The 17,756-nt window shown below is 48.8% G+C and overlaps 2 protein-coding genes across 12 annotated transcripts in view; both read left to right on the forward strand.

Moving 5' to 3' along the window:
• Nucleotides 1-5,180: 5,180 nt before the first annotated feature.
• Cdhr4 (cadherin related family member 4) lies at nucleotides 5,181-10,723 on the forward strand. Of its 8 annotated transcripts, none has more exons than XM_059268615.1 (14): nucleotides 5,181-5,306; nucleotides 5,888-5,991; nucleotides 6,178-6,314; nucleotides 6,528-6,711; nucleotides 6,814-6,967; nucleotides 7,171-7,264; nucleotides 7,704-7,907; nucleotides 7,988-8,127; nucleotides 8,358-8,508; nucleotides 8,594-8,814; nucleotides 9,012-9,154; nucleotides 9,593-9,649; nucleotides 10,053-10,083; nucleotides 10,567-10,723. In XM_059268615.1, exons 1-14 carry the CDS (start codon nucleotides 5,196-5,198, stop codon nucleotides 10,666-10,668), a joined length of 1,833 nt encoding a protein of 610 aa, XP_059124598.1. In that variant the 5' UTR covers nucleotides 5,181-5,195; the 3' UTR covers nucleotides 10,669-10,723. The 8 variants fall into 8 exon arrangements, with proteins under 8 accessions (XP_059124598.1, XP_059124599.1, XP_059124602.1 ...); XM_059268616.1 differs by having other exon boundaries at nucleotides 10,056-10,083; XM_059268619.1 differs by lacking the exon at nucleotides 8,594-8,814.
• Ip6k1 (inositol hexakisphosphate kinase 1) overlaps nucleotides 10,050-17,756 on the forward strand; it is a 52,614-nt gene continuing 44,907 nt past the window's right edge. For 2 of the 4 annotated variants that reach the window (XM_059268625.1, XM_059268628.1), the window contains exon 1: nucleotides 12,136-12,455. The gene's annotated coding sequence lies outside the window, so the exon portion shown is untranslated. Of the gene's footprint in view, nucleotides 10,084-12,135; nucleotides 12,456-12,724; nucleotides 12,824-17,756 lie in introns of those variants that run through there. The other 2 variants (XM_059268626.1, XM_059268627.1) reach the window with 2 other exon arrangements.

The following is a 17,756-nucleotide window of genomic DNA, read 5'->3' on the forward strand; positions in this document are numbered from 1 at the left end:
AAAACATTAAAATAAGAGCTAAGACTGAACATTCATAATTAATAAGTCTTTATGTCATGATTTGGGAGATGATTGGTGGCCCAAAAGAAAAAGTCTGGTACAACTTGTCTTGAAAAATAAAAAATTAAATCTTTTTTTAAAAAAGTCTGAAAGACTAGGAGAAAAGCAAATGATCATTGTGAACATGTGAGCCTTGGGGAGATGCAGGATCAGCGGGTAGGTGTACGACTGTGGAGATCCAGGAGAGATTAACACTGGAGGACTGAACTGGGAGGTAAAGCCAGTGCGTGGTGTTTTAGGCCATGGCCTTGCAGGAGATGGAGGTGATGGGTGTGAAGGAGGGGAGCAGTGTTCAGGCCCTGGAATCTTTCATTGGATGGAGGTAGGAAAGATGAAGCAGAGGCTGCAGAGAAGCCTGACCATCGTAGAGAGTGAGAGAATCTGAAAGAGCACGGGTATTTTAGAGCCGAAGGGAGCAAGCGTCAAGCACTGTGGAGGAGTAAGGCAAAGGCTAGAAGTCTGGGAAACAGTTCAGTGAAGTGCTTCCCATACAAGGATGAAGACCTGAGGCTACTCAGGACCCATGTGGAAAAGCCAAGTGTGGTAGCAAGGGTTGTAACCCCAGTGTGAGAAGTCGAGACAGGCTGATCGCTGAGACTTACTGGCAGGTGAGCCAGCCTAGCTGATGGTCTCCAGGCCAGTGAGAGATTCTGTGTCCAGCAACAGAACAAATGAAGGTGAACAGCTCCTGAGCAATGATAGTGGAGGCTGACCTCTGACCCCCAATGTGTACCAATCCAAACACTCACCTCCACTTACACACAAGAGAAGAAACTGCTGGCTTAAGAGTGTGCAGTGGCATGTGCCTGCAGTCTCATCTACTTGGGTGGCAGAGGCAGGAGTAGTCTGGGCAACATAATGAAACCCTGTCTCAAAATAGGGCTGTTGAGATAACTCATTGTATAAAAAAAACTAAGACCCCAAATCCAACCCCTGGATCCCACAGTAAGAGAGAGCTGACTCCTGAAAAGTTGTTCTCTGACTTCTGTGTAAGTGCTATGGTATTTGTCCACATTCACACACCACACACATCACACACATTCACATACACACAACATACACATTACACACATTCACATTCACACACCATACACATTACACACATTCACATTCACACACCACACACATCACACATTCACATTCACACACCACACACATCACACACATTCACATTCACACACCACACACATCACACACATTCACATTCACACACCACACACATCACACATTCACATACACACACCACACACATTCACATACACACACCACACACATTCACATACACACAACACCCACATTCACACACATTCACATACACACACCACACACATCACACACACACATACTCACACATACCAATAATAATTAAAATTTACCAATAATAATTAAAATTAACAAAATAACAAGATTGGAGAGATAGCTCAGTCCTCAAGAACATTTGCTGCTCTTTTAGAGGACCTGGGTTTGATTCTCAGGAACCATATGTAACTCTGATTCCAGGGTAACTGATACTCTCTTCTAGCCCCTTGGGCCCAAGGCATGCATATGATGCACACAATGTATGCAGGCAAAACACTCACATAGAAAATAAAGTAATGAAATGTTAAAAAATTAAATTGGCAAAAGAAAACGACTGATCATTAAGGTCTCCAGGCCAGTGAGAGATTCTGTGTCCAGCAACAGAATCTTTGTGGGGAGAGGGAGGAGCCTAACTCATGTGGACAGACAAAAGAGTGATAAACAGCTAGAGAGAGCAAGTGAAGAAAAGTTGAAAAAATGGTAAAAATGTTGGTGTAGCCCTGGAATTCCTGCACAAGAGGTGGGAGAGTGAGGGGATAATAAATGAGGCCACTCCAGACTGCATAGAGAGACCTTGTCTCAAGGAGATTTTTTTTTTTTAAATAAAAAAGATAATAAACTGACAAATCTCAAAGCTACTGGCTCAGGAAGTCTTAGACTACAGAGATTTGTGCAGTTGCCTCCCAGATTAATACCTAGCACCTCTTCAGTCCCTCTCAGAAGCTGTCTTTGTACCCTCCGGTTGATATCCCCACAAGTAACCATTACTTTTCTTTCCCCCTTGAGACAAGGTTTCTTTGTGTAGCCTTGGCTGTCCTGGAACTCATTCTGTAGACCAGGCTGACCTCAAACTCACAGAGCTCTGCCTGCCTCTGCCCTCTGAATGCTGGGATTTTCAAAGGCCTATACCATCCATCATGCCTGGCCATAACCACTACTTTTATTTCATCTACAAAGAATTCTTTTGTTTGTTGAATGTAGACAACTTCTGAGAGATTTTCTTGGTGGCTGGGCTTAGATTTTATAGGCAGATCGTGTTCTAATGATGGGCGGAGGCAGCTGGAATGGAGACGCTGTGGGGTGGCTGGTCTTGGGGCTAATTTTCCTGGGCACTGTACTAGCTCTGTCTCCAAGGACAATATGACCAGTTTCACCATCTGTAGCTTGAGCCTCCTCCCCTTGTATCCCCTTAGGGTTGGGGTAATGAATGGAAGAATTCACTGGAAACAGCGGAAGAAGGGATTTGCCAGCCCCTCCTGGAGCCTGCCAGGGGTCCAAAGCGCTGTCTGCGGCGTGGGAGGAGCTACAGTCTGGGAAGCCCGCCCGCCCGCCTGCCAGCTATGTTAAGCTATGTCTAAGCAACTAACCTGGCAACAGAGTTAGCCTGACAAACAGCTCCCTCTGCCATTTCTTCAGGCTACCATGGTGCTGTTCAGGCTCCTGGCGATTCTTTTTGCTTTATTTATCTCTGGTGAGGAGCAGGTAGGGGTGGGGGCGGGGGACTCCAGTTTTCCAGTGAATTTCTGACCTTTAGGTAAGCTAATGTGGAGGCCGAGGGAACCCTGACCCTTGTTCCTTATCTTGGCTGTTTCTTCGACCATGTTCTCTCTCTCTACCTGTAAAATGTCAGATGTGGGAGGCATGGAGGACTTCGGCTGCTTGGCCTCCAGATGTGGTCAGGCCCTGAAGAAAAAAAGGCATTGCTATGTTTCTACATGTGGCTTTCTTCTAGCCTTCCACAGCTTGCCCTGGTCCATAGATATCTCTGAGAGCCAAGGCCCTGGCACCACCCTTCAGTCTTTTTCCTTCAACTGCTCCTCCTACATGCCCACCCTGGAGTTACTCAGTGTGAGACCACCCACCAGCTTCTTCAACAACCCCAGCCTGCACAGGCATAAGGGGGTCTATGTAGGAAAGGTAAGGGCATGGTACAACTAGGGATTGTGGGGACCCAAGACAGAAGTGACAGAAAGTTCAGGCCCTACATATTGTTGCTACCCTACACCAGGTGACCTTGAGTAGCTCTGCTCGGCTGGATGCTCTCGCAGTAAACCGCTATGAACTTCAGCTGCAGTACAAATGTGGCAATTTCGTGGTATCGGGACCACTCTTTGTTCACGTGCAGAGGGACCCTGGTCGTTTCCGGTGTGCTGGTCCATTTGCCAGCCCAGGTAAGGCTAGGGGTGGCAGGTTGGGAGAGGAAAGGCATGACCTCACTAGAGCCTCCCTGACTTCTCTGGACAGCTGGAGAATTCATCTACGTGCCAGAGACAGTCACACCTGGGGCCTTGCTGTACACTCTGTTGCTGCCAGGCCTAGGAGTCCAGAGAGCCCAGGTGAGCTCAGAACACAGGGCGGTGAGTGCAGCATGTGGGAGGAGGTCACAGGGAGAGAAATCTCAGTTCCTGCCAGGTCAGGCATAGCATCCAAGACCCTGAAGTAGATAGCTGAACCTCTGAATGATTCCTGTTCTTGGAGAGGGCCACTAAGAGCTGCCTACCTTCCCATCGATGAGGGCAGTTTCCCACAGGGACCAAATCTTCTGAGTTCTATGTATTCTGAGTTCTACATGACCTTTTCTTTGTTTTTAAGTCACTTTTTGTAACTCTAGAAAGAACTGTATGAGGTCCCCCCCCCCTTTTTTTTTTCTTTTGGTTTTTCGAGACAGGGTTTCTCTATGTAGTTTTGGTGCCTGTCCTGGAACTCGCTCTGTAGCCCAGGCTGGCCTTGAACTCACAGAGATCTGCCTGGCTCTGCCTCCTGAGTGCTGGGATTAAAGGTGTGCACCACCACCGCCGGCTTCCCCCCCCACCACTTTTTTTTTTATTGTGAGTGTATGCACATGGGTGTGCATGAGCACCCACATGCTAAGGCATGCATGTGGAGTTTGGAGGACAACTTCTGGGTGTTGGTTCTCTCCTTCCACCACCTGGGGTCCCAGGGTCAAACTCAGGCTGACAGCAAAGGCATGAGCCAACTAACTCTGTTGTGGGATGTTTTAACTAGGCAAAGATGTGTTACATCTGTTTATGCTGCAGAATATTACTCTAACTGTGGAAAGGCGTGTTACTTTTGTTTATACTGCATTTGTTTAATTATGTAAAGATGTGGTGCCTCTGTTTCACCTTGCCTGCCTAAGGTACCTGAAATGGTTCAGTGAAGAGCTGAACCAATAACTAGGCAGGAGAAAGGATAGGTGGGGCTGGCAGAGAGAGAAAATAAATAGGAGACATCTATGCTTGAGAGAGAAGAAGAGAAGAAGAAGAGGATGAGGGACAGTCCCGACAGAAGAAGCCAGGCAGATAAACAGTGAAAGTAAGACATACAAAAGTAAGGCAATAAGCCCTGGGGCAAAAGGTAAATAAAGAGAAAACAGGTTAATTTAAGTGAAAAGAAAGAGCCAGGAACCTGTCTAAGCTAGGCTGAGCATTCAATACTAGTAATAAGTCTCTGTGTCATGATTTGGGAGCTGATTGGTGGCCCCAAAGAAAAAGCCTGGTACATAGCTCACAGGTCTTTGTTAGTGTTGTTTGCTTGTTTGTTTTCAAGACAGCCAGGGTTACATAGATCCTGTCTAAAAGAGTTTTTTTTTTTTTTTGTTTGTTTTTTTTTTTTAAATCCTGAAGGGCATTTGTTTGTTCTAGCAGAAAGTTCTGAGGCTCAGACCCAGGGGTCACATGGAAGGCAGAAGGCCTAGGCTGGGGTAACAGCCAAGGGCAGGATCCAGAACCAACCGCCAGTTAGAAGCAGCAGCCTGCTGGGTACTGAAGGATGTTGACAGGGGTGCTTGGGGCCCTGGGGACTGTAGAGGACCACTAATATCTCTGTTCTGTTAGATGAACATTACCAGTGCCCAAGACCCTCCACTCTTCCCCGGGCCTTTCTCCATTGATGAGCAGGGATTGCTGCGGGCACCATCCCAGGGCCTCAGAGGTCAGGCTCTAAAGGTAAGCATGGCTTCGGACCTGGGGATAGCTATGGATTAGGTAGGACCGCCACCTCCTGAACAATTGTCCTTGCCTACTTTGACTAATTTGCTTGTCTCAGCCCACTTGCTGCCCCCTGCTGACTGACCTCTCAGTCTGGCTTTCTTCCAGACAGAGGTCTGGAGGTCCAGAAAGAGGGCAGGCCTGCGTTCTGAGACCTCACAGGTCCTCTAATGTAGAGTGCAGTGTGGCAGTCAAACTTGAAGAGAAAACTTTGGGTAAGGTGGCTAGCAAGAAGGAAGTCCCCTCTTTAAAATGGTCATTTCTGCAATTCCCTGGGTTCCATCCCCAGCACCACAAAAACAAACACACTTCCACCTCTTAGTAACTGGCTCTCAGCAACTCTAACCTAATTCACACTTTGACTCAGAAGAATTGGTGGCCCAGAGTTATAGGGTTCAAAGGGATACTGTCAGCAGCGTGGTAAGTCACAGGGTTCCTTGTGGAGGTCTTGAGGACTGCCTATTTGAAGAGAGGACTAGGCATGGATACAGCAGTGGACACGTAACATGGTTTCTTTCCTGTCATATATGTGCCGACAGACCTTCCAGCTGCACATTTTAGTGTCTTTAGGAAAAGGCCAAAGCTGCAAAGGGATGCTAACAGTGAAGGTTTTGCCTGCGCCCTCCAGCCAAGTCTCCTTCCCGTAAGGCTCCCCTGCCCTGGGACACTGGAGGATTCTGCATTTATCCCCTGGGAAACAGTTGGGGTAGGCTGCAGGGCTGCTGGAGCATTCTAGTTCCCATAGGAGGGGAGCCCTAGGGAGGGACCTGGGGACCCGGCTGTAATAAGCAGGAGAAAGGTTTGCATTTTTTTTTTTTTTTTTGTTCAGGCAGAAGGCCCAGAGTATCACCATCCCAGAGGATCTGGTCCCTGGGAGCAAGGTGATTCAGGTCCAGGCTAGGGGATCCAACTTACTCTATGAAATCATCTCCCCATTGCCCAGCCCACTCTACTCCATTGGACAAGGTGAGGGAAGGAAGAGGATGGGTCCTGGGATCTGTAGTGGGGAAAGGGTCGGGGCACAGAGGTAACTCCTACCAGAAAAATTGGGTTGAGAGCCTTGACCTTAGAGGAGGAGGTGGAAGTGGTCAGGACCATCTATCTGCCCGCTTTGGGGCAGTTGGTGGAGAGCGGGACTGAGCTGGGGCAGGGCGGAGCTTTGTTTCTTACACCCTCCAGCTGACGGGGTAGTGAGGACCACCGCGCCCCTGGATTTGGCTCGCGCTCAGGGTGCAGCGGTCACGAAACTGCAGGTGAGGGCCTTTGAGAGGCTCCAGCCTTGGGCCAGTGCCGAGTTCGATCTCACGGTTAACGTGCGAGCAGTCAACCAGTGGCCCCCACGCTGCCATCCCGCGCTACTGGTGTGAGTACCCTGAAGCCATGCCAGGCTTGTTGGGGTGAGATCCCCTGGCTCACCATTGGTCCAGACTCCCTTTCTGTCTTGCCTCCTGCCCTCCACTCCCAGGACTCAAGTCCCAGAGACTACACCTGTGGGCACGGTGCTGAGCAAGCTCACTTGCGTTGACCCAGACTCTGCTGGCGCCCCCCTCGACTTCCAGCTGCAGTTCCACAACCCTCCCGACTCTGCCAGCCTCCATCTTCGTGACAGAGTCCTTGAGGTGCCCAACACCCACTCCTAAACTCCCATGCAGACAAGGTGGGTGGGCCAAGGTTTATTGGCATTGAGACCACGGAGGTGAGATGGGGTCTGGAAAACTGGGTCAAGGTAGAATATACGTGGAGACCCTGGATTGAGGCACTGTGACAGGCCTCAAGTTCTTCCAGATCCTGGCTTCATCTTACTCTCTGTCCCCTTGGCCAGGTAAATACTACATTGGATTGTGACACTCCTGGGGCTTGCTTCCAGCATGCAGCGTCCATCTTGGTTTTGGATGATGGCCAGCCCCAGATGACCAGTGAGTGACCATACTTAGGCCTGAACATTCAGGACAGGGCTATTTAGCCCACTCCTTTCCATCCCCCTGACATAGACAGCTTTCTTCCCTCAAAAACTAGGTCAGGGTTGTCTCAGTTTAAGATCCCTAAGATGTCTCTCTTAAGATTCCCCCCACCATTCCCCAGAAAACCCTCTCTCCAATATAGGGCCATGTTTACTTATTAAGAACTCTAGGGCAGGCTGGGCGGTGGTGGTGCATATCTTTAATCCCAGCACTCGGAGACAGAGGCAGGCGGATCTCTGTGAGTTCGAGGCCAGCCAGGTCTACAAAATGAGTTCCGGGACAGGCACCAAAGCTGCACAGAGAAACCCTGTCTCAAAAAAACAAAACAATAGAAGAACCCTAGGGTAGGCCTGGGTACCTCAGGACAGCTTCTTAACTGCCAAATCGTCCCCAGCTGAGGTTCCAGTACTGGTGATGGTAACGCCCGTCAATGAGTTCTCCCCAGCCTGTGTCCCACGCACGTTCCGGGTTCGGGAGGATGCGGGGCCCCACACTCCGCTGGGCTCCGTAGTGGGCACGGATACTGATTACCCTCATAACAGCCTTGAGTACTACATCTCTGGTGGACCCTCCACCTTTGCTGTGGATCGTCTCAGTGGTACTTAACCCCCAGGGCTGGGAAGGAGGGATGGGGCCAGAGTTGACTCTGCAGGCGAAGGCTGTGACCATCCCTTCTAGGAGAGATTCACCTCCTGGGGCCTTTGGACTATGAGCAGCAAAGGTGGTACAAGATCATTATTCTCCTGATTGATCACAGCCAAGACTGGGACCTCAACCGCCATCGCTCAGGTTCATGTACTGTAACCATTGAGGTTGAGGTAATTGACCTCCGGGGCCTGGGAAAGACAGACTTCCCTCTGGCCTTTTGCTTTTCTGTGCAGATGTGTGTTTCTTATATGGGCTGGTCGAGGGGAGGGGCTCACTGTGGAAAACATCACCGTTGTGGTGATGCCACCTAGGTTCAGTGTTTTCAAAGGAAGTTGAAGGGCTAGCCTGGGAGTTTGAGGGATGGACTGTAGCCACTCCTAACATGGTGGCCTTTCTCCAGGATGTGAATGACCATGCCCCCGAGTGTGAGCCTCCATTTCAGGAACTCACCATCTACACTCCCTTGGGCTGTAGCATGGAGGTGACCAAGGTGTCATGCTGGATCCCTCAAGAGCCACAGCGCTTGGCACTCTCCTACAGCATCGTGGGAGGTGTGAATATGTGGGGGCCACCAGGCTGTTGGTGAGGGTCCGGCTAAGGTAGCAATACCTTCTTCTCTTACTACTCTGCTTTCAGGGAATAGCCAGAGCCGGTTTAGACTGCAAGGGACCATCCTGATGCACAATGACACTGTGTTGGGGCCTCCGTGGCCAGAGCAGCCCTGCACCTATGAGCTATTGATCCATGTTGCTGATGTGGGCCCTTCCACCCCCCACCTCAGCACCACAACCACCATCATTGTGCATCTAGTTCCTTGGAGGGCCGGCACGGTGGCCACCAGCACCCACAGAAGCACAGTGAGGGGCTCCTCAGGCCCTTGAGGTTGGGAGAGAGGATCTTGAAGGGGGAAGACACCTAGTTTTTTAGATGGAATTATGAGAGAAGACATTTTAGAGAAAACTGCTGGGTGAAAAAAATCAGTTTGGGGTGTGAGGTGCTTCAGTTCATAGGGAATTTGAAAGCTGACTGTCAATGGTAGTGACCCTCCTTTCAGGTGTCCTCAACAATGACGCCCCTGATTGTGACAGAGGTAGAGGCTTTCTGGAAGCCAGAGCCTTGGTTTGTGGTAGTGCTGACAGCGACTGGCGCAGTTCTCCTCCTGGCTCTGGGCTGGCTCCTCAGCAGGATCCTCCGGGGGTACGTTCCCATCTCTGTGCTTCCCGCTTCCCAGCCTATACACAGACACTGGCTGGAATGGGTAGTCTTACTCAGTATTCGATGACACTGCCAACACTGGTGGGCAAACAGGTTGAGGAGGGCTGCCGCTGTCTTTCCAGAAGTGTTCAGACTGAGAGACACTGGAAGTGGTCTCCATCATTGGTGGAGTCCAGTCTTGAAATCGGATGGACACAGATGGTTCAGAGTCTGAAATTTCCCTGTTCCCAACCTCTGTTTTCTACCGGATATCTGCCCTGCTTCTGTAAATTGAATCCTCCGAGTCTAGGGGTAGGACAGATGACGGCGTGGGCATCTCACATAGGCTGTTTCTAATATAAAGGGGACAGATAATGACACTCCTTAGAGTCAGCAGGCCCTGCTACTTTGACGGGTTGCTTCCTCCTTCTGGCCTTTTAGGTTTGCCCAGCTACTACAGGCACCGAGCAAACCAGCCAGAGCTCTGCTGCTAAACAGGTCAGTCTCCTTCGCTTACCTCTATGCCTCGGGGAACACAGCCACTAAACCCAGGCTGGGGCCCAGACTCTTGTACTTCTTGTACGTGCTTCTACTCCAACTTGCTATAGCATCCCGGGAAATGAAGGATCCGTTGAGAGACTCATGGAGGCACCAGAATGGAGATGTCCCCAGGTAACCAGAACTTCCATGAGTCTGGTATGCCATATCCCAAGTTGAGGGCACTGAGGCTGCTCTAGGGTACTGCCTATCCCTGCAAAGCCTGCCTTCCTCCCTGTGAGTGGCCACCCCTGTGAGAATGCCCACACCACCACCAAGATAGCGGAGGCAGGTGGGCACCCAGCCCTTCCATCTGCTCCCTGTGGGCAAGGTTCAACTCACTGTGCCCTTTATTTTTTTTCAGAAGCATTTTGATGGCAGAGCCCACGATGTCCGTAAGTCTCTGCTTTTTATAACTCTTCTCTGCCTGGGCCCTCACCCTTTCCCAGAATTTTCTCTTCCCTTTACCCATCTCCATTTTTGCTGTTACCACTAAGCATCCAGCATCTACATTTTCACTGACTGAGCTCTTTCTCTCTGACCCCCCACTCACCCTCTGTCACCCCCTCACCCTTCAGCCAACTTCTGTCAAACACCAATAGGGCCAGGTGACTCAGACCTGGTCTTGTCCCAGCTCTCAGGGGAGAGCTCCCTAGATAGTCCAGTTTTCACCAGTAAAATTGTAGCAGAGTGATCTGACATTGGCTGCTGGAGGGGAACCGGTATCCACTGGCTTTCTGTTCACCTGCGCTGAACCTCAGGGTTCTTTGCTGAGAAGGGAGGGAGGTGGTGAACTGGACCCTAGGGAAGGGGTGGTTACAGGGCTGAGGCCAGCACCTCCCTTCTCACCCTTCTCTCCCCTGCTCGGCTGGGCTCAGGCACAGGGAGAGATTACCTGTTCAGCTCGCGCACTGGAGCACGGCGTTGGCTCTGAGGCCAAGCAGCTGCTTTCCTATGTGTGGAATTCCCTTCTCACGTGATCCTAGCCTACACTTCCAAGCTGACTTAGCAATAAAGATTACAAACGGAACACTACCCACCTTGTAATCTTTGTGTGGGAGAAGCTCTGAGATCTCTTTCCCTGTTCTTACTTGGAGAAAGTGCCACCTCCCTGTGGGCACCCTATGGAACGGTAGATTGTTTTTCTTTGAAGAAGCATTGTCTGATGCTCGGACAGCTGCTGGCACTTTGTAGAAGAGGCTCTTATCTTGCTAGTGATTGATGGGTCTCCAGTTGTCCTGTATACTTGGAGGTTTTTATTTTTATTTTATTTTATTTATTTATTTATTTATTTATTTATTTATTTATTTTTTGAGGCAGGGTCCTGCTCTGTTGCCCTGGCTGGCCTGGAACTCTCTATGTGGACCAGGCTGGCTTCAAACTCATAGATCCACCTTTTGCCTCCTCAGTGCTGGGATTAAAGGTGTGTTCCACCATACCCAGCAAGACTTGATTTTTTGTTTTGGTTTGGCTTTTAGAAACAGAGTTTCTCTGTGTAACAGTCCTGGAGGTCCTAGAACTTGCTTTGTAAACCAAGCTGGCCTCAAACTCAGAGGCCCGCATGCCTCTGCCTGTGCTGGGACTAAAAGTGAGCGCTGCCACCACCACCCAGAAAAAAAAATTTTTTTAATGTGTTTATTGAGACAGGATCTCCCTATATAACCTTGGCTGTCCTTTATATATATATATATAAAAGGTTTTTTAAAAAAAGTTCTAGAGTTAACTAATCAGGATATTTGGGTGTGGGACCAGGTACTTTGGTGCCTGTGGTGGCCTAACCTTGAAGCCAAGTCCAGGGTTAGGGGCCTACTATGGAGAACAAAGGATGGCCATCTTCATGGGACTCAGTTTGCCTCAGAGACAGGTCATGACAGCCAAGGGCAAAAGATAGTGTCATAGGAATTTAACTGATGCTCTCGGGCAATGAAGAGTAGCCATTGCTGAGACTATATGCTGGGACTTGTGCTGGATGCATATTTAACTCTATGCAAAATAAACTGCGGAGAGGGGAAGCCAGAAACTGAGAAGGTAGCACTGAGGGCTGTGGCTGGGAGACGCTTAGAAAACACTCGTTAACTCGGGAGCCACAAGAGGCGAGGGACTCATCACCACTACTTCCTAAGACTGTGTGACCTTGGCTCAGCCTCTCTGCTGCGCCTCAGTTTCCTCACCAGTGAACTAGGGTAGACCCCTACCACAGGCAGACGACAAAGCAAACACCGCACCGCTGACATTCCCTAAGTGTGTGCGAGAAGTATGATTAAACGCTGCTCAAAACCGAAAGGGTTGCGCAGGTGAGAAAACCAAGGGCGCTCTACCTTCCCCGGTCGCGAGCAAAAGCGCCGCCGCCAGCAAATCTGAGAATGGCGCGCATGCGTCAATTCATGCCGTCACAGTCACGTGCCCCAGGCATTCTGCACGCGAGGCACACTCTGACAGACGGGACACTTGACGAATCGGCGGGAAGAACTCCTGCAGACATCTGGAAGAGAGGCTGTTGATTGGAGAGAACCTCAGTCGGGGGCGGGTTCTTTGCTGTCCTTGGTTACTATGACGCCCGGCCCCCGCCCCCTCGGCTGGCCGCCATCTTGTTGTTGATCCGTACCCAGTGGGCAGCGCCAGGAGCTGGACCGAGCGGCCGGTGCGGGGCCGCTGCTGCGGGGCTCAGCCACCTGCGCTGCCTGCCAGGGGGCGGGCCGAAACCTGGAGGCCCGGGGGGCCCAGCTCCCGTGGGGAGCCTTGGGCGCCCGCTGCCCAGGTCGGGCCGGTGAGTGACAGGAGTCGGGCCAAAAGACCCGCCCGACACCCAAGGCTAGGGTGGCGGCGGGCGCGGGGTTGTAGCAGGCGCGCGTAGGGCAGGGTCGGGACTTAGGCCGAGCATCACTGGAACATCATTGGAGCGTCCTGGTTGGCCTTCCGCGGAGCCTCCCAGATGCTGGCACGGAGGCTGGGGAGGGCAGCCCCGGGTGGAGGTCGGAGAGCCCTGTGCCCTAGGACCGGTCGGCCGGCGGGATAGCGGGTGAAACCTGCCTTTCCTGCCTAAATCACTGGATGCCTCTGACCAGGAGTGCTGAGGACGTGGTCACTGCCCGCTTGTTCTCCCGGCCGTAACGTTCCTCCACACCAGTGATAAACGTACGTCGTCGCTCTTAGATATCACACTCTTGTAATTTTTCAGGCCGCTTGAGACTAAAGATGAGAAGAAACAGGCCTAAAATGCCTTATGAGCCAAGCAGGGTGGTATCAAGGCCCTGTGTTTTTGGTTGGACGATGGTCATCCGCCTGTCTCTTTCCTTGGAAGACCCCACGGAGCCTTCCGTGCTCTTCTGGATTCACTGTTTACTGCTTCTTGAAGAACCTGGTTAAATGTTCATATTGGCTGAGTTTTATTTGGGGGTATAAGTTCTGTAGTGCTTGACCACCACTCTTTTTGGGGAGTGTGTTTTAGGAGGAGATAAGGATGGTGATGATTTGACTAATTTTGTCTCCTAAAAAGACAGTCCGTTAGGAAATGTAGGCGTATGATAAGACTATTAAAAATGTTTTTATTGTGGATGGTCTTGAACTACTAACAGAACTGAAACCGGTATGGGAGCTCATGCACTCTACTGAGGCAGGAGGATTGCCAATGGGTTGCAGGCCAGCCGGAGCTACATAGCAAGACCCTGTCTCGAAATAAAAGCAGTGCTAAATGTTATTGATGCTGGATGAAAACGGCTGCAGGCCTGTTTCTTTTGATGGAGGTGGGGCTGGCGATCTCCAGAAGAGTGTGCATCTCTAGAAACGGTCCTCCTGGTTGCTGCAAAACACATTTTACCCAGGGCCCTTAGCTTCTCCACACAGGTGTCTTGTATGTTGTCGTCATACGAAACCTACAAGAGATGATTAAGGAGGTCAAGCAGGCTCATGTCACTCATCTCTGAATGTTTAATTTTGAAAGAAACCAGCATCTTGGTCTGGAGATGCCTCTGGGAAGCCAGAGCTGAATGAAGCCTGCGCAGGTGGCAGGTTGTTGCTGTTAGCTGGTTGTTATGCTTGTGAGGAGAAGAGAGGAGTTGAGTACTTTTGTTATTTATTTCATTGCCCTTCCACAGGGCCGTTTTTTGAATGATTAATAACATTTTGGCCTTCGTGAAATAGGAGGGAGATACTAAAATATTAGCTTCTCAAAATTGCTCCTCCCAAGCTCCCATTGCTCTTATTTCTTTATTTTGAAAATTAAATCAGCCACAGGGTTAAATTTTTGCTATTTCTGCTAAAATAGCTAACCGTAAGTTAGACTCTTATCTCATTTTGGGTATTGGATCTCTTAGATATCTAGAAGGAGATGATTAATCAAGTTGTCAGCATTGACTTCTGCATACAATCTCAGGGAGTTCAAGGGTCCATTAAAGTCTCTCCTTGGCGTAATCCTTTGTTAGGACTGCTGTCCCAAGGAAGATCAGAAAACACATGAACTTTCATTGTCTTTGTTTAATATTTGTTTTATGCTTTGTTTACTAGCTCATGGATATTTATGAATAGGGTATGATACTTGATTCAACAGTTAACCCAAAGACAGTAACATGATTTCTGTGCTGGGTATTTTAAGGGCTGCATCATAAAGACCATTATGGTGATAGGCCCTCTGTCTTCTTTGTCTTTGCATAATTCATTTGTAAACTTTAGTACTTTCGGTTTTTTTGAGATCGTGTTCCTTGTGTATCCTACCTAGGCTGTTGTGGAAACTCAAGAGTGCAGGGACTTCAAGTGTATATATACCTGGCTTAGCACTTTATTTTTTTCTTGGAATGGTGTCTCTATACATAACCCTGGCTGTCCTGGAACTCACTATGTAGACGAGGCTGGCCTGGAAATCACAGAGATCCACCAAGGCATGGGCCAGTTTAGCACTTTTAAACTATTAAGAACAGCTAGATATCGTAGATGGTGGTTATTCTACACTGGCCAGAAATTGACACAGGCCCAGGAGGCAGGGAGATCTCTGAGTTTGAGGCCACCCTGGTCTACAAATCGAATTCCAAGACAGCCAGGGAGGGCTAGAAGAGAAACCCTGTCTCGAGGGGAAAAAAGACAAAGCAGGATTATAAGAAACAGGATTATAGGATGAGATCTGAGGTCCTAATGTGGCGTCCAAAGTGTTGCTGCCCAGCCAGGCCCAGCCCACTGCCTCAGGTTTATCCTTATCATCCACTAACTAAACAGCTTGCTCAGCATTCCACATGTCTTTCGCTCCCCTCCTGGTGTCTCTTGCTTGCCGAATCCCATGACCTTCGCCCCTGTTCAGGATTCTGTTACTTTTCCCTCCTTGCTTATCTCCAGAGTCCAGTTCAAGTCCTCCCTGGCTTTCTAAAACCTCTCTCAAACATTTTCAATTCCTGGAGCATATTCCACTCTTTTTGAACTGCAAAAGCATTATAACCCTTAAACAAAAGAATAGGGTTTGCTCTGTTTGTTTGTTTGTTTGTTTGTTTTTGTCTTTTTTGCTGTGTGTGTGTGTGTGTGTGTGTGTGTGTGCGCGCGCGCGCGCGCATCACAGAGTGTATAGAAGTCAGAGGACGACTTCCTCCCCTTTCACCGTGGGTCTCAGGGGTCCAACTTCATTGTCATGGTAGTGTGGCAGCACCGTATCCAACCCTGAGCGTTTTGCCAGCCCTGTTTTGTTTTTTGAGACAGACAGACGGATTGTGTAGCCTAAGCAGGTCACCAGCTTGTTTTGTAATCCAGGTTGACATCTAACTCTTGATCTTATTTCTTAAGCCACCTAAGTGCTAGGATTATAGATGTTCACAATCACAATTGGTTTGATATTTGCCTTATTTATTTAATGTGTATGGATATTTTGTTTAAATGTGTATCTGTGCACCGCATGCAAGTCTGGCACCCACAGAGTTCAGAAGAGGGCATTGGCTCCTCTGGAACTCTAGTTACAGTTGTAAGCGACTGTATGGGTGCTGGGAATTGAACCTGGTCCTCTGGAAGAGCAGTAACCACCGGGCCATCTCTCCAGCCCAATATTTGCTTTTTGTTATTGTTGTTTTTGGTTTTTTGGTTTTTTTTTTTCTCTGTGTAGCTTTTAGTGCCTATCCTGGAACTCACTCTGTAGACCAGGCTGGCCTTAAACTCTTAGAGATCCGCCTGCCTCTGCCTCCCGAGTGCTGGGATTAAAGGCATGCACCGCCACCACCCAGCAATATTTGCTTTTTTTTAAGAATAATTTTTGTCCAGAGGTCATGGCACATGCCTTTAATCCTTGAACTCAGGAGACAGAGGCAGGCAGATCTCTGTGAGTTCTGTCTCAAAAAAAAAAAAAAAAAAAAAACTTTGGAGCCAGGTGTAGTAGCACCCCTGTAGTCCAAGTATTTGGGAGGCTGAGGCAGGAGGATCAACATGAGTTCAAGACCACCCTGGTCTCTAATGTAAGACCCTGTCTTAGTAGTAATTATAATATTTTTTAGTCCTGCCTAGTGTCGTGGGCCTGTAATTTTAGCTAGCCCAGAGGCTGAGATAGGAGAATCACATGTTCAAGGCCTGTGTAAACTATAAAGTTGAGTTTAAGACCAGTCTATGCAACTTAATTAAACTCCAACTCAATATTGTAATAAAGGAAGGAGGGATCTGAGGAAATGGCTCTGTAAGTGTTTGCCACAAGCATTAGGACTTGAATTTGATTCCTAGTACCCATAGAAAGTCTACTGTAGGGCTGGAGAGGGGACTCAGAAGTTAAGGGTATTTACTGTTCTTGCAGAGGACCTAGGTTCAGTTCCCAGTACCCACATGGCTACTCAACAATCATCTATAACTTTAGTTCTAGGAAATCTGATTTTTTTCCCCCCAAGACAAGGTTTCTTTGTAGCCTTGGCTGTCCTGGAACTTAGACCAGGCTAGCCTCTAACTCAGAGATCTACCTGTGTAGCTGAAGTTTTCCTGGTCCCACCTGGCTCCCTTGGTCCTGTAGCTGCTCATACCCAAGTAAACACACAGAGGCTTATATTAATTAAACTGCTCAGCCATTAGCTCAGGCTTTCCACTGACTAGTTCTTACATTTAAACTCAGCCCATTTCTGTAAATCTATATGTTGCCATGTGTTCCGTGACTTTACCTGTGTGCATTACTTGTTGCTTCCTGGACGGTGGGCTGGTGTCTACTGACTCAGCCTTCTACTTCTCAGAATTCTCCTTGTCTGTTTATCCCCTCTATACTTCCTGCCTGGCTACTGGCCAATCAGCATTTTATTTATCAACCAGTCAGAGCAACACATTCACAGCATACAGAACATCCCACAGCACCCCCCTTCTGTCTAATCAAAAAAGGAAGGTTTTAACTTTAACATAGTAAAATTACATACAACAAAACAGTAATTAAGCAAGAATTAACAGTTATACTATCTAGTTGCCAGCGATCCCCACAAGGAGCAACATGTAATGGGACTCAGGTAAAGCCATGGAACATGTGGCAATACATAGATTAATAGCTATGGGCTAATTTAAGATATAAGAGCTACTAGCAAAAAGCTTGAGCCATGCAGTTATAATTAATATAAGCCTCTGTGTGTTTACTTGGGGGACGCGAGTGGGAGAGATTTGACCCAACTGTCAGCAGGCCAGGACACAGGAAATCTTCCAGCTACATACCTGTACCACTATGCCTGGCTCTGATGCCCTCTTCTGGTTTTTTTAGGCACCAAGCACATACATGGTACACATACATACATATGGGCAAAATACAGGTATACAAAAAAATAAGCTTTAAAAAAACAAAAGAATATCTTCATGTAGTGGCACAGGTTTTTAATCCCAGTGGGATTTGGGGGCGGGGGATGGAGACAGATCCCTATAGTTTACCAGTTGGCCAGTCTAGTTGATAAATGCAAGCCCCAGGCACCAGTGAGAGGCCCTGTCTCAAAAAACAAGGGGGCCAGAGAGATAGCTCAGTGGTTAATAGGAGTGCTTGTTATGCAAACATGAAGAGTGTGTATTGGTGAAATTATTAAGGCCACTCCACGTAGTTAAAAGGGAGGTTTATTTTGTGGGGTAACTTACAAGTGAAGGGATAGGTTGCAGGGTC

Source organism: Peromyscus eremicus, chromosome 7 (assembly GCF_949786415.1).
Source record: "Peromyscus eremicus chromosome 7, PerEre_H2_v1, whole genome shotgun sequence".
NCBI lineage: Eukaryota > Metazoa > Chordata > Mammalia > Rodentia > Cricetidae > Peromyscus > Peromyscus eremicus.

Excerpts from the sequence above, each read along its gene's own strand:
- Cdhr4 (XM_059268615.1), top strand. The coding sequence starts at position 5,196 with ATGAACATTACCAGTGCCCAAGACCCTCCACTCTTCCCCGGGCCTTTC. Across the intron at positions 6,968-7,170 it reads TTCGTGACAGAGTCCTTGAG|GTAAATACTACATTGGATTG; the intron begins GTGCCCAACACC and ends CCCCTTGGCCAG. Across the intron at positions 9,650-10,052 it reads AGAGCTCTGCTGCTAAACAG|AAGCATTTTGATGGCAGAGC; the intron begins GTCAGTCTCCTT and ends ATTTTTTTTCAG.